This window comes from Nuphar pumila, chromosome 2, assembly GCF_984573655.1.
Source record: "Nuphar pumila chromosome 2, dmNupPumi1.hap1.1, whole genome shotgun sequence".
Classification (NCBI taxonomy): Eukaryota; Viridiplantae; Streptophyta; class Magnoliopsida; order Nymphaeales; family Nymphaeaceae; genus Nuphar; species Nuphar pumila.
Window position 1 is genome coordinate 94,498,832 of NC_143250.1, and position 12,670 is coordinate 94,511,501.

Genomic DNA, 12,670 nt, shown 5'->3' on the forward strand with positions numbered 1-12,670 from the left:
GTATGCATACAAACAAGTGGCTTCTGAGAAATTCTCTCGGTCATTATATCGTCCCCTTTGAAGCGGATTCAGCTAATCATTCGGGTTTTTAAAATACATGAAATAATAAACCCTCAAATGGTCTCTACATTTTCTTCCTGTGAGTACCCGTAGGCAAGGTAATAATGAAACAAAATCCTACTATTCTCACTGTTATTCAGAATAAAAATGTTTACCCTACTTATACAATTAGCAGATGGTTTAGACACGTGTTTGGATATTATTAATATATTTTATACACGTTCGATATATATCATTAAGTTGCATGCAGTATAATATTTTGAACCATGATAAATACTTGTATTAGTCTAATATAACTATGTAACAGAGTTTTACCTACTAGACTTTCATCCCGTTTTATGAGACATAAGTGTCAAGTAAACTGCTGATACAGGCGATGACGCAAAGACACAACGATGTCAAGAATCCAGTTTCTTTGTTCATTCACTCTTGGTACATTTTTGGTGTTTTGTTTATGGATCTTTGTATAAACTATTTCAATAAAAAATCTTTGGTTTAAATTGTTATGGTTTGAATGACTTTTATGGAGACGTGGACCCAAATTCAAGATATTTGGGAACCTATTCCATTTGCTGGATTCTTCGCCTGTAATCCGCTCAGAGTTTGCTAACTTGATCTCTTTAATAAATTATTTCATTGTACTATCATTTTAAACTCTGAAAAAAGGATTAACTGCAAAAGTTTTAATTTTTTATAATTTTTTACAAGTTAAATATTTTGGGGCATTATATTTTGTCTTCATCTAAGTTCACGTGGGTTTGTATGTAAAGTTATAAACATTCCTTGTTTACATTTTGTTAAGATTAACTGATGGTTGCAACAAATGAAATTAATTTAGTGCTCATATTTTTTAATAATAAATAAGTTCTCAATAAATTAACAATATATAGGCTATATATAACTGATATATGATACGGGTGGCAAACGATAAGTTGTCGGTATATTAACTTGTGACCATGCTCTTAGGTTTAGAACACATGAATGCTTAAGTGCGCTGCACCACTTGGCCCATCTAAACTTCATACCAAATTTTCCGTCCATTTCTGTGATCTAACGTTGATAAGAAACTTGGAAATTCAAAACATGAGGGACTCCGTACCTAAAGTCTTCATTAGACAACATGATCTGATTCTTCAAAATCCATGGACTGATGTGTGAACTGTTTGGATGGACGTCATTGGCATTTGGCAAGTCCCAAAAGAAAACATAGGCCTTTGGCCACAAAATATGTGACCAAATAGACGAAAATACCCTTCACCTAGTTTCTTTCTAAAGGCAACAAATTATTTCTCAAAGACAAAAATGGCCCTTATAATCTCGTCTGGTGTCCAAGCCATGACCTTGTAGAAAGAAGGGGTTTCGTCCTTGATATGAACAAGTTTTGACCCGAACATCAATTGGTGTAGTTTGGATCAGAATCCGAGGAAGGATCTGGAACGTTTGGTCTAATCTAGGTGTAATGCCTACGAATTTTGTTTATTTTAACTTTTAAAATTTAAGCAAAATTCAAGTTAAAATCAGGCAAAATTCAAAAATTTAAGTTAAACTAGGACTATAATTAGATTCGTTATGAGCCGTAGATCTCGTAGGAGATCCGATTTGGCGATTTTGGATTTTTGTTGGTTCGAAAAATGCATTTTTCAAAATCGACTGACCTGTATTTTAGATTTTTTTACTTGAATTGAATCTAAAAATGGTTTTTTCAAAATTGACCGGATTGTGTTTTGGATCCAACCCAAAGTCCTTATGGGGCCAAAGGGTCATGCCTAGCTCTGTGGACCCCACATGTCAATGCCCCATAGGAGTTGTGAAAGTGGCCATGAGTATTTTAATCTTTTGCACCTACTATATGCCAAGTGTTAATTCCAAAACACCTAGAGATCTTTCAGGTGGATGCATTAGATGAGGTTCACAAGTATTTATGTGTTTCAATGAATATTCACATAAATGTCTATGCATGTCATGTATGGTTTTGAGTTCATGCATATGATAACATATATGGCTTTGTTTTGTTATGATCTTGATTACTAATGATGCGGATGCATGTGTCATACTTTGGGGTAAGAATGGTTAATTGTGAAAGTCTGTTTGTTTATGATTATCATTGTTAAATCCAGACTCTTGTTATGTTTATATGTCACTTTGATGTCATGCTATGAATTAACTATTTTGGAAAGATGTATGCTTTATATGTTTGTATTCTTTCCACGCCTTTGTTGTAGAGTGTTTTCTATGAGGCTGTTGTTAATGACCTTACTTTTAACATTTTTAGGTAATGAGTAAGTTGACTTGGTGATGATGGGAGGCTCAGGGTGGTGCCAAGAGAGTCACATTTCCTTTAAGTTTTTGGGAGAACTTGATTTATTTGTATGAATTTATTATTTTATTGAACTTATAGACTCTGGTTAAGTGAGACTGGTACTTTGATTTATTTCAATTTAATTATTGGTTTGATTTCGATAATTCTAGTTTTACATGTGTGTGTTGAGAATTGTAACCCGCCCAAGGCTTGAACTGTGTTTAAAAGAGTTTTTATTATTTTTCATGTAAAGAGATTTTTAAAAAAAATTCTTAATCTTTGGGTAAAAAAAATTGGGGCATTACACTAGGTGTGTCAATGGGCCAGGTTTGATTCAGACACATGTAGAACTAGACCTAGCCCTATTTTTTGGGTATGGTATCGAGTCCAGACACAAGTCTAATCGGACCCACCATAAGATAAAAATGACATGAACCAGACCTAGGTCATACCCGATAAAACAATAATTTTTATCATTTTTACATTAAAAACTTATGGGTCTTAATTGGAACTCAAGACATGCCTAAGTCCGAGTCTGGTATAAAATTTCACAAACTATACCTGAGTCCATGTATTAAATGGAGCTTCGGGTCTAGACCCGAGTCTTAATCAGGTCTTCTTATTTATCACCATACATGGACCCTGTAAGGTTTGGCATGGGTTAGGTTTGGGCAAACCCGATCAGTTGACACCCCTATGTATAGGATTAGCGTTTGGTAATAAAGGAGGCCCAATTAAAATCTGGGTCAAACCCAAATAGTCTAATTAATATAGCAGGGTATGGTTTATGAAATTTCATACCAGAGCCGAGTTTAATTCAAATTTCGATTAACATCAGGGGTTTTCAATGTAAAGTTAAAAAATATCCTTTTTATGCATCGTTATCATATGTTGAAAGAGTTTGTTTTCATAAAACCAAGCATCTAGATCACATTCATATAATGAAATTTAAGAAAAAAACCTATAAAAATGTTTGTTCATACTTCAATTAACATATTTTCAGTTTAGATTAAAAGGAAGCAATGATTTGCATCTAATTTAAATTCAGATCCAGATAGATTTTTGTCGGATCCAATATTGCAGTGTTGGAAAATCGCATCCCCAACAGAGACCATCTTTCTATATGTAGATCGAAATGTGATCCATTACTTCAAGGTTAGATCTAGAAATTGACCAATCATGAATGAACCTGACCTGATCCATAGAAATCAAGGTACTTTCTGGGAAATGAGAGGGGCCGAAATGGTGGATCGACTCTCAAATACTTCCTCGAGAGTCTTGTGCACATGGGTAATTTAGTAATTCTTGCAGACCCAAGTCAAACAATTGACCTTTCCTGCTCTATGGCAATAGCCTCATGAAAAACATCCATGTGTCCTGCTCAATGGCCGGTCAATTGCATCCATTTTTTATTGATTACTATTATGCCCCTACACTTTTTTGGGTTATTCCTTTTGTACCCTCTATTTTACAAAACACAAGCTCTATTTTTGGGTAATTTCAGAAATAACCTTGTTTTCTGGATATTATCCGAGGCAGGGTTATTGTGTTCAATTTTTCTAGAACAACCCCATATTTTTGTAAAATTACAGAAAACCACCTAGAGTTTTCTATTTAACTCAATTTTTTTTTTAATATTATGTTTTAGATTGTTGATTTTACCCAGAATTATTTCTAACTTTTCTGATTTTGCCGAAAAGTGCTCCTGGTTAGCGAAATACCTCCCAAAACTTTATTAAGACAAGTTTGGATGTAGATTGGATCAACTTGGTACATGTAGTTTCTTATAAACCTAGTTGGATCCAGTAAATTTTTTTTGAACCCAGTTATAATATGCTTTGAATCTCTACCCTGATATGGGAGAGGTTGCTTTTTATATGCATATCCTGAAATATTTGCATATTATTTTTTATATGCTTTAATATTTTGTTCATGTTTTGGATCATATTATATTTCGATCCAATGTCTTTTTTTTAATCTAGTTTTATATGGATCAAGTATGATGGGACTAAGATTCATCAGATCTAAAGTTTGGGTCAAGATTGGATGTGATCGATATTAGATCAGATGTTTGGATATAGTAAGGTGACACAAACCTTGGTTTGATCCAGTAAAATATTTTGGATCTGGTTGAATCTTGAATCTGTATAGATCTGGATTGATCAAAATGAGAATAAGATCAAATTGATTGAGTATAGATCTAATTGAATGAGTTTAGATCCAGGCAATGCTATTGGATCTTGTTGAACTTCAATGCTTTTAAATAGATCTAGTTTGAATTTTTTTACTCAAACCTCATAGTATGATATGTACCCAATTATGGTTTAGTGCATGGATAGTCACTTATTGAATGAATCTAATGTTGGATCCAGATAATATAATTCTCAGATATAGGATATCAAGTTTGTAATGAATCCAGATAAGTATAATTACCATATATGAGATATGGATTTAGAATTGATCTAAGATTTATGATTTGATCCGAATAAGTATTATAATATAGATTTGATCCAAGTTTTATGTTAAATTTAGACAGTATCAGACCAAATATTTGGACCTAATAATGACATATATTTTATATGGGTCTTTGTTTGACCCAGATAGATCCAGAGAAGTAGAATGCTGGATGTGTAATGTAGATCTATTTGCATTTGAAACATATGGTTATGGATATAAATTTGAATTATGGTCAAATCATATGTGATCCATGATTTAAGCTTGTATGAAGATCCATTTTAATATGGATCATGTTGAACTTAATAGATAACATTTTAAGTCAGTTTTGGATATGAATTCATACAAATATAATTTGTTGAGTGGATCTGATAATGGATCTGAACTTATATGTTCACAAGCTTGTGGTTTGATTAAAACCTTGAAATTGACTTTCATGTTTGACATATTCAAATGGTAATGAGATAACTTTTATTGGATATAATTTTTGATGCATATCCAAATTGGATTTGGATATAGAGTTTTATGCTTTATTTTATGATGAAAAATCAACCTAGTTTGTGAATATCCTCATAATGGTGATATATCATGAAGAAAACTCCAGCTAATGTATGTAAAACCTCATGATGTCATGGCTTAATACAAATATTGCTTAAATGCAATGCATTAAAATAGTGAGAGCTGAATTATAATTTTGCACATGCATGAATATTTATTTGTATATGCTAATAAATAATTATCATAAATAATATTATCTATGGTATGCTTGTATGAATGCATGAAGAGATATTTTGTTTTCATGCTTTAAAAAATTATGCATAAAATGTTACACGGTGTTGGTCAGTCACATTTATGACTATTTGGATCTAGATATACTGATTTAAAATAATCCGATGGTGATCAACATGTGATAATGCCCGTGAAAAGTAAAAGTATAAACTATGGTGAAAGTTTTAAAAAATATGAGTATTTGCTATATTTTGGCAATTCATGAATTTATGAATTAATAAATTTAATAGTACTCCACTAGTATGCATGATTATGGTATGGTCATAGAAGAGCCACAAGAACCCCATAACTATGTGAGACCCACATTATGATGTATTTATTTATTTATCTTTAGATATATATACTGTATGACTTAGTATGCAGTGAATGGTGAATACTTGAAATAAATTGTTACACATTAAAGGTTACAATAAAATTTATGACATAATGAGAAAATAACTTAGTTTGTGAATAACGTCATGATAGAGATATATCATGAAGGAGAAATCCAACTAGCGTATATAAAATCTTATGATGTTATATAGTTATGAGTGCAATATTATGATACAATGTAGGTGTTTGCCCCATATGGTCAAGTGAGAGATGTTGGATCCTGATACGAATCTACTATATATAGCCAATGAGTCTCACATATGAAACCCATATGTTGGATTCAGATAATGGATCTGAAACATGAATATAGATAATTAAATCTAATAATCCAAAATAGTGGGCTAAGAATCCAATAACCCACTTGAGTAGTGGGCCATTGAGATATGACTCACTAGGATAATGGTGTGCCCACTTCACATTGGATTCTCAATATGTTTGAGAATCCAATGAGTTGGTTATGGCTGAGTAACGACTACTCAAGGAAAGATAAATATCCCAGCCTTTGTCTGTGTAGGAAGGCACAAAGAACTCGATAGTCACATCGAAAAATTCTCCCTGAAGCAGGCCGTTAATCTCAACCTTTTCTTTCGCCTCTATCTTGCCTTCATTGTGCACACTATGATCATAATTCCTACAATCCCTCCCGAGTCCTTACCCACCTACCATCTTCATGGTCTTCCTTGACTTGGGGCATTTGAACCTTAAAAGATTTCGAATGGCTGACGATCTTCCTCTTATTTTCTTTTGTTTGTAGGCGGCACGTTTGCTCTGTATCCTCTGATATGTTGTTACGCGAAGGTGGGGTTCATCCCCATGGAGCAAGCCGAGGACAAAGATGTCTCCAACTCCTGCCTCGAGTTGCCAAGCAGGCGGTTGAAGAGGGTTTCGAAGCTGAGGTCGAGGCTGGAGGGGAGCCAATTCTCAAAGTATGCCCTGCTCCTCGTGACCATGCTCGGCACCTCCATGGTCATTGGGGACGGGGTCCTCACTCACTCCATGCATTTCTTCAGGTAATCTCTCACCTTTCCTCTTTACTTTTTCACGTTTCTTTTTACGACGACTTGAATCTATAACAAGGTTGTTAAATGCGATGAGGGGAAGCGAGGCGTTGAGCCTGCGCCTCGCCTATGAGGCGTACGCCTCTCACAACATGAGATGATTTCAATATTTTTAATATATGTTTATTTTTTACACTTCTTCGTTTTTTTTTTCCTCATAGGGTATGGGCAGATAAAATATTGAAGCCTACGCCTACCTGATTTCAATATTTTTAATATATGTTTATTTTTTACACAGTACCTGATTTCAATATTTACCTTAGGCGCATCAGTGCAACGCCTCTGCTTCAGTTCCGCCTCTCACAACACTGATCTATATAACTTGTACTGTTTCTGTTCCCAACTTTCTTGTAAATATACTTTCTTGTAAATATAAAAAATAGAATTTGCACTGGCTGCTGACTATTGGCACAACCCTCAAGTGGATCTGTTTTTTTACTTTGAAATTTTTACTGGGAAATGTGCTTCAATGGGCCCCGGAGTACGGACGCATGGTCTGGCTCAGTGGTTGGTAATTGGTGTACGATAAAAAGAAAGAAAGCGATACCTTTACCGGGAGTTAACCCAAACATCACGCCTCTATCATTTTCCTCATGCAGTCGGACGATTAAGAACTCGCACGATTCACGAAAAATAAAGGTATTTCCAGGAAAGAAGCTGGTCGCGCGAGGAAGATCTGTGGGGGCTCAAGAAATCATGGCTCGAGTTCCGAGTGAAACAGTTCACTCTAGTGGATCATTGGCTTCTGTTTTGGAAGACTTGGAGCAACTTTGAAAACTCAGCTAGCCTCGTATGGACTCTCTACAGCTAGTTGAGGAGCCATGGAGCTACTGTTAGACGGCTCGATCCCACTTAAAATCCCTTTGATTAGGCAGCAAACCACCTGCAATTCTTTTAAGGCTTTGATTTTCCCAAAAACTGTTTGTCCATGGAATGGTAATAGTTGGCCTGTTGAATTTTCATACATGGTGTTAATACAACTAGATTGGAAAGGATATGAAGGCTTTGAACCTCACTGAGGACATGGCATTGGATAGAAATGATTGGAGGAGAAGGATTCACGTGGAAGACTCAATGATTTTCTTTGTTTGGTTCATATCGCCGACACCAATTGTTTTGGAATGAAGGTGTAGTCGTTCTTGTTCTTGTTGTTGTTGTTGTTGTGTTAATACAACTAGATTGCTTGTTTTTATCGAGTCCTTCTATGACCATTTATCCATTTGAATAATCCGTTGCAGTGCTGTTTGCTGTGGGGGGAATCCAGCGAGCGGCCAGCTTAATTCATTACAAAGCTTTGTGAAACTGAAAAGTGGCAGGGTTGCATTCTTTCATGTGTTTAGTTTTGACCATCCATCTTCCTTGCAGAAGAGAAAATTACAAAAAGCTCAAGTTATTTTACTCATTTACAATTTACATATAGAGAAAATTCCAATTAGGGACCACTGCTTTTGGGAAACGCAAAAAGGGCCCAACAAATTTGATGAAAAATCCAAGTTAGTGCTTCCCGCTAGCACTGTTCAGTTAATAATGGTTATTATTCTGGTTAAATCCTGTAGAATTACTAAGCTAATTTTTTAACTTATGAATGATCCAATTTTCATAATGGTATTAATTTTTTTATTTCCTTAGCTATTTCATCAAAACATAGTTTTGTTTTTCTAATAAAAAAGTGGATGACACTCACTTTTGGCATCAATCCGTGTTGTGGCCAAGGCGAAAAAAATATGACAGATATGATTAATTCACTCAAAATATGGTAAAATCTAGTGAATTGATTTTTTTAATGGTTTTTACACATTTTCGCCTGAAAAATTAGGTGTCTTGATCAAACCGCTTGTCTAAGTTGTCGCCTACAAAAAATTAAGTTTTCACTTGGAAAAATCATGCGCCATGTAAGTCGTAACTCAGGAAAAATTAGGTGTCATGTAAATTGTCGCCTACAAAAATTAATCACCGTGATTTAGACCAAACAAAAGGCAAACTTGTCAAGAAAACAATAAATTAGCCATGTTATATTTTCTACTTCACACTCAATTATGATATATATATATATATATATATATATATATATATATATATATATATATATATATATATATATATATATATATATATGGTAGTGTGCTAAAAAATAGTGCCACGGGAAAGAAACTGTGTTTGAAATTAAGTTAAAAGAAGGGTGTCTAATTGAAGTCGGCCTTACCCATAATGACCTGACATCCATGTTATTACTTTGCCTTCCACTAATAAAAGTAGCTCATTCCACTGTTAATGAAAATACTTAGCTAATTTACTTGTGTAATGACCCAAACCGGGGCCTCTCGAGCCCGGGTGTGTGAACTTTGGTTCTCAAAAGAAAATTACCAATACAATCTCAAAATTATGGCAATTTTTTTTATAACAAGTTCTATTCATCCATCAATAGTAATAACAATGATGACCATCCAATTAAAAGGACACGTTACATATCCAAATAAAATGAAAGTAGAGATTAAAATAAATTAATCCAAGATCTGACAATAGCCGGTCAGCAACAATCCCTAAGCCTACAGTTGTAACCAAGCGAGGGTGAGTCTACAACTAAGTAAGTTTACATCTACAAATAAGATATGATCATTACAATTATAGTGAGCTCTAAGCTTCTAATCTTGGTTTAGTTTGTTAATTAAGCACACGTGTTATTTATGAATTTTATTATCTTTTACTAATTTTTTATCTTCATTCTCAAAATAAACATTCATATTCTACTCTAATCGATTATTTCAGAAATAACCTCTTTGGGCGCAACAACCTATGTAGACAAATCTAGAGTCTATGTTGATCAAACATATGAACAACTCACAACAATGTAGTCCAAATTGGCTTTGACTATGGACTCACAATAGTTGCAGCTTTGCCCGTCGGGAGCCTAAAAAATTCTCATCGGTAGATAGCCGAAGAGCTCGTATACCAGCCCCTAAGGTATCCGAGAAGCTATATTTGTCCCAAAGGTTTGTGGTTCTTGTTATATCTTATATGTTCTATTGAGCAATATTTTTAACCCCTAAGGGTTATCTAAAAATTCCTGAGCAAATCCCAAGATACCAGCATGATACACATACCTCAAAAAATGCCTTAAACAATGTTTCTCCGAGTAGAGTTTCTTATCATACTATGTATTGTTATCTTATGTAAATTATTCTCTTCGCTTTCATTTTTTGATGTTAGTGCATTATATAATAACCAATATATATTCATTAACTACACTTAACATGCAATAACATATACATGTCATATATCTAAGGATAACAACTTATCACAGAGTCAGTTCATCAACTCATCATGTCACGACACTTACAATGCCCCTCTCAAGGACATTCAGAGAACTCTGAAACTCTACTCTCATTTCTCAAAGAGCATTCCTTTTTGTAACATATTATATATATCAATGTCATGATTATTTTCACATGGGGTACATTCATGATGCAAATCATGTCATCTAATTATATGACAAGTTACTAAAACTTGTAATATGAACTTGTAATATAAGTCAACATCTTTGTGCATCTTACTCAAATATTAGAAATATAGATTTCTAAGCATGTTATTCAGTTGTTCTACCTAAAACAAGAAATCACAAGCATACTTATAATACATGGAATCACACTGTAAGATGCCTAAACTAATAAGCATGTATTTTATTTAACTAAGGAGGATTTTGCAAATGTTCACTTACCTGGAAAGCTTAAATTCCAAATCTAAGGAACAACTTTAGTCTTCTTGCAAATTCTGATATGAAATAAACAGAAATCCCAAAAAATTACCAAATTATCATTCACGTTCTCGTCTTATGTAAAATTATAAAAATACCCCTAAGTCTTCTTGCCAAACTCTGATTTCATATTCTCAGAGTTTGCCATCGTGCCTCTTGCCAATGGATCCTTCTCAAAAAGCGAAATTCAATGATCTAAAAATCACTTGAATCCAATATCAGAGTGAAAAGTTATGCCTAATATACTAATCAGGACTAACAAGAGTAAAACAATCTTTTTACTTTTTTTTTTAACTATCTCTGGACTCATGGAACTTAACCCAGACTCATCCTGGGTGGAGTCCAGTTTTTCCTTTACACCAAACCTAGCCTACACTCATTTTGGTTTAGTTTAGTCCAACTGGATCTTCTTGGTTGAGTTTCAGACCCAAATCCAATCTCATTCTGATGTGGATCTTTTAATTTTTTAAATAGATATCCAACTCGATTCTTGATCTGGTACAACAAATCCAAACCTTGTTCATACTGGGTTTGGTACAAATATGGTACCAACAATGAAATGATTTTAGGTTTGAATTGAACTCAACTGGATCCAATTTATTTTGGATCTACCATATGTAGACAAGATCCAATATGAGTTTGGATCCAATCGGATTGAAACCTAGATCCAACTCATCTTGAAAAATTGAGACATTCATCGTCTCAATTTTTCACCGTGTCCAATACATCTATATATACATATATACATAATATATTTACTAATTTTATTTTTCATTTATTTTTTTTCTTTGAGTCGGTCTGTTAACTAGAGACCTAACTCAGTCTGCAACATACCTAAATCAAGTTTGCCTGGTATAGACCATACTGACTTGGTTTGGGCTGAACCCAGACCGAGTTGGCTAGCCGACTTGGTTTACTATTACTCCTGAATTAAGTCGGTTAGCTAGACCACTTTGACTGAGTCTGGGACACACCCAAACTGAGTCAGTCTATTTCTAACCGACTAGACTCGGTCTGTGCCATAACCAGTCAGAGTTGGGATGGACAACTTGGTCTGACGCATGTCTCAAACAGAATTGATGGTATATATATTAATTAATCCAAATCTAATTCGGTATGGGGTGACCAGACCAGGTTGGTCTCATAATGGAGCCAGGACATAGAGTTTCACTCTCTTTCTAGCTCCCCCAAATCACCTGAATTGGTCTCGGGTGACCGGACCGTCGGTCCACCTGAGGCCGGGATAGAGAGTGAAATCTCTGTCCTTTTCCTCTACCATGACATGACTCAGTTTGGGACAACACAGACCAAGTCGCTCCCAACTTTCTTTGAAACACAGAACTCCGATAACCTCGTAGTTGCCGGTGGTTGAGGTAGGGTAACCCTCTGCCTTCCTCGTTTTTACGGTGACACTGTTGACAACTATAGTTGTCAGCGATGGTCCGCCACAAATTTTTTTTGAAAGTTGAGTCGAGACCTAGGATTTCCCTAGCAAGGATAGGGCGACCTCCATGTCCTCCCACCTCTCTTCCTAATTCGGCTACCACTGGCAACTACCAATTGCTGACAGTTCAAACGGGTGGAGACAGAGGGACACCCTCTGTCTCCCACCATTTTTTCCCATCGCCATCAGCAGTGGCTGCCAGTGGTTGAGGCAAAGTCATCCTCCATGCCACCCTCTCTTTTCGTAAGGAGAATGCCACTAACAACCACAATTGCCGATGGTGGAGACAGAGGGAGTGACCTCCCTTTGCTCCACCTTTGCGAGGGTGACAGGGACAAGAGCGACTCCCTATCCCCACCTCTCTCTCTCTCTCTCTTGACTACCCACCACCTACAACCACCAGGTTGCCGGTGATTCTGCTTGACGGAGACTGAGGACACCCC

The 12,670-nt window shown here is 35.3% G+C and overlaps 1 protein-coding gene across 1 annotated transcript in view; it reads left to right on the top strand.

The window, feature by feature from the left end:
* The window catches only part of LOC149846194 (potassium transporter 5-like), a 17,931-nt gene extending 5,776 nt beyond the window's left edge, over window positions 1-12,155 (top strand). Inside the window, exons 2-3 of the mRNA XM_089990633.1 lie at window positions 6,729-6,984; window positions 11,966-12,155. Coding sequence (XP_089846759.1) covers window positions 6,729-6,984; window positions 11,966-12,155 — 446 coding nt within the window. The remainder of the gene's footprint in view (window positions 1-6,728; window positions 6,985-11,965) is intronic.
* The last annotated feature ends 515 nt before the right edge of the window (window positions 12,156-12,670 follow it).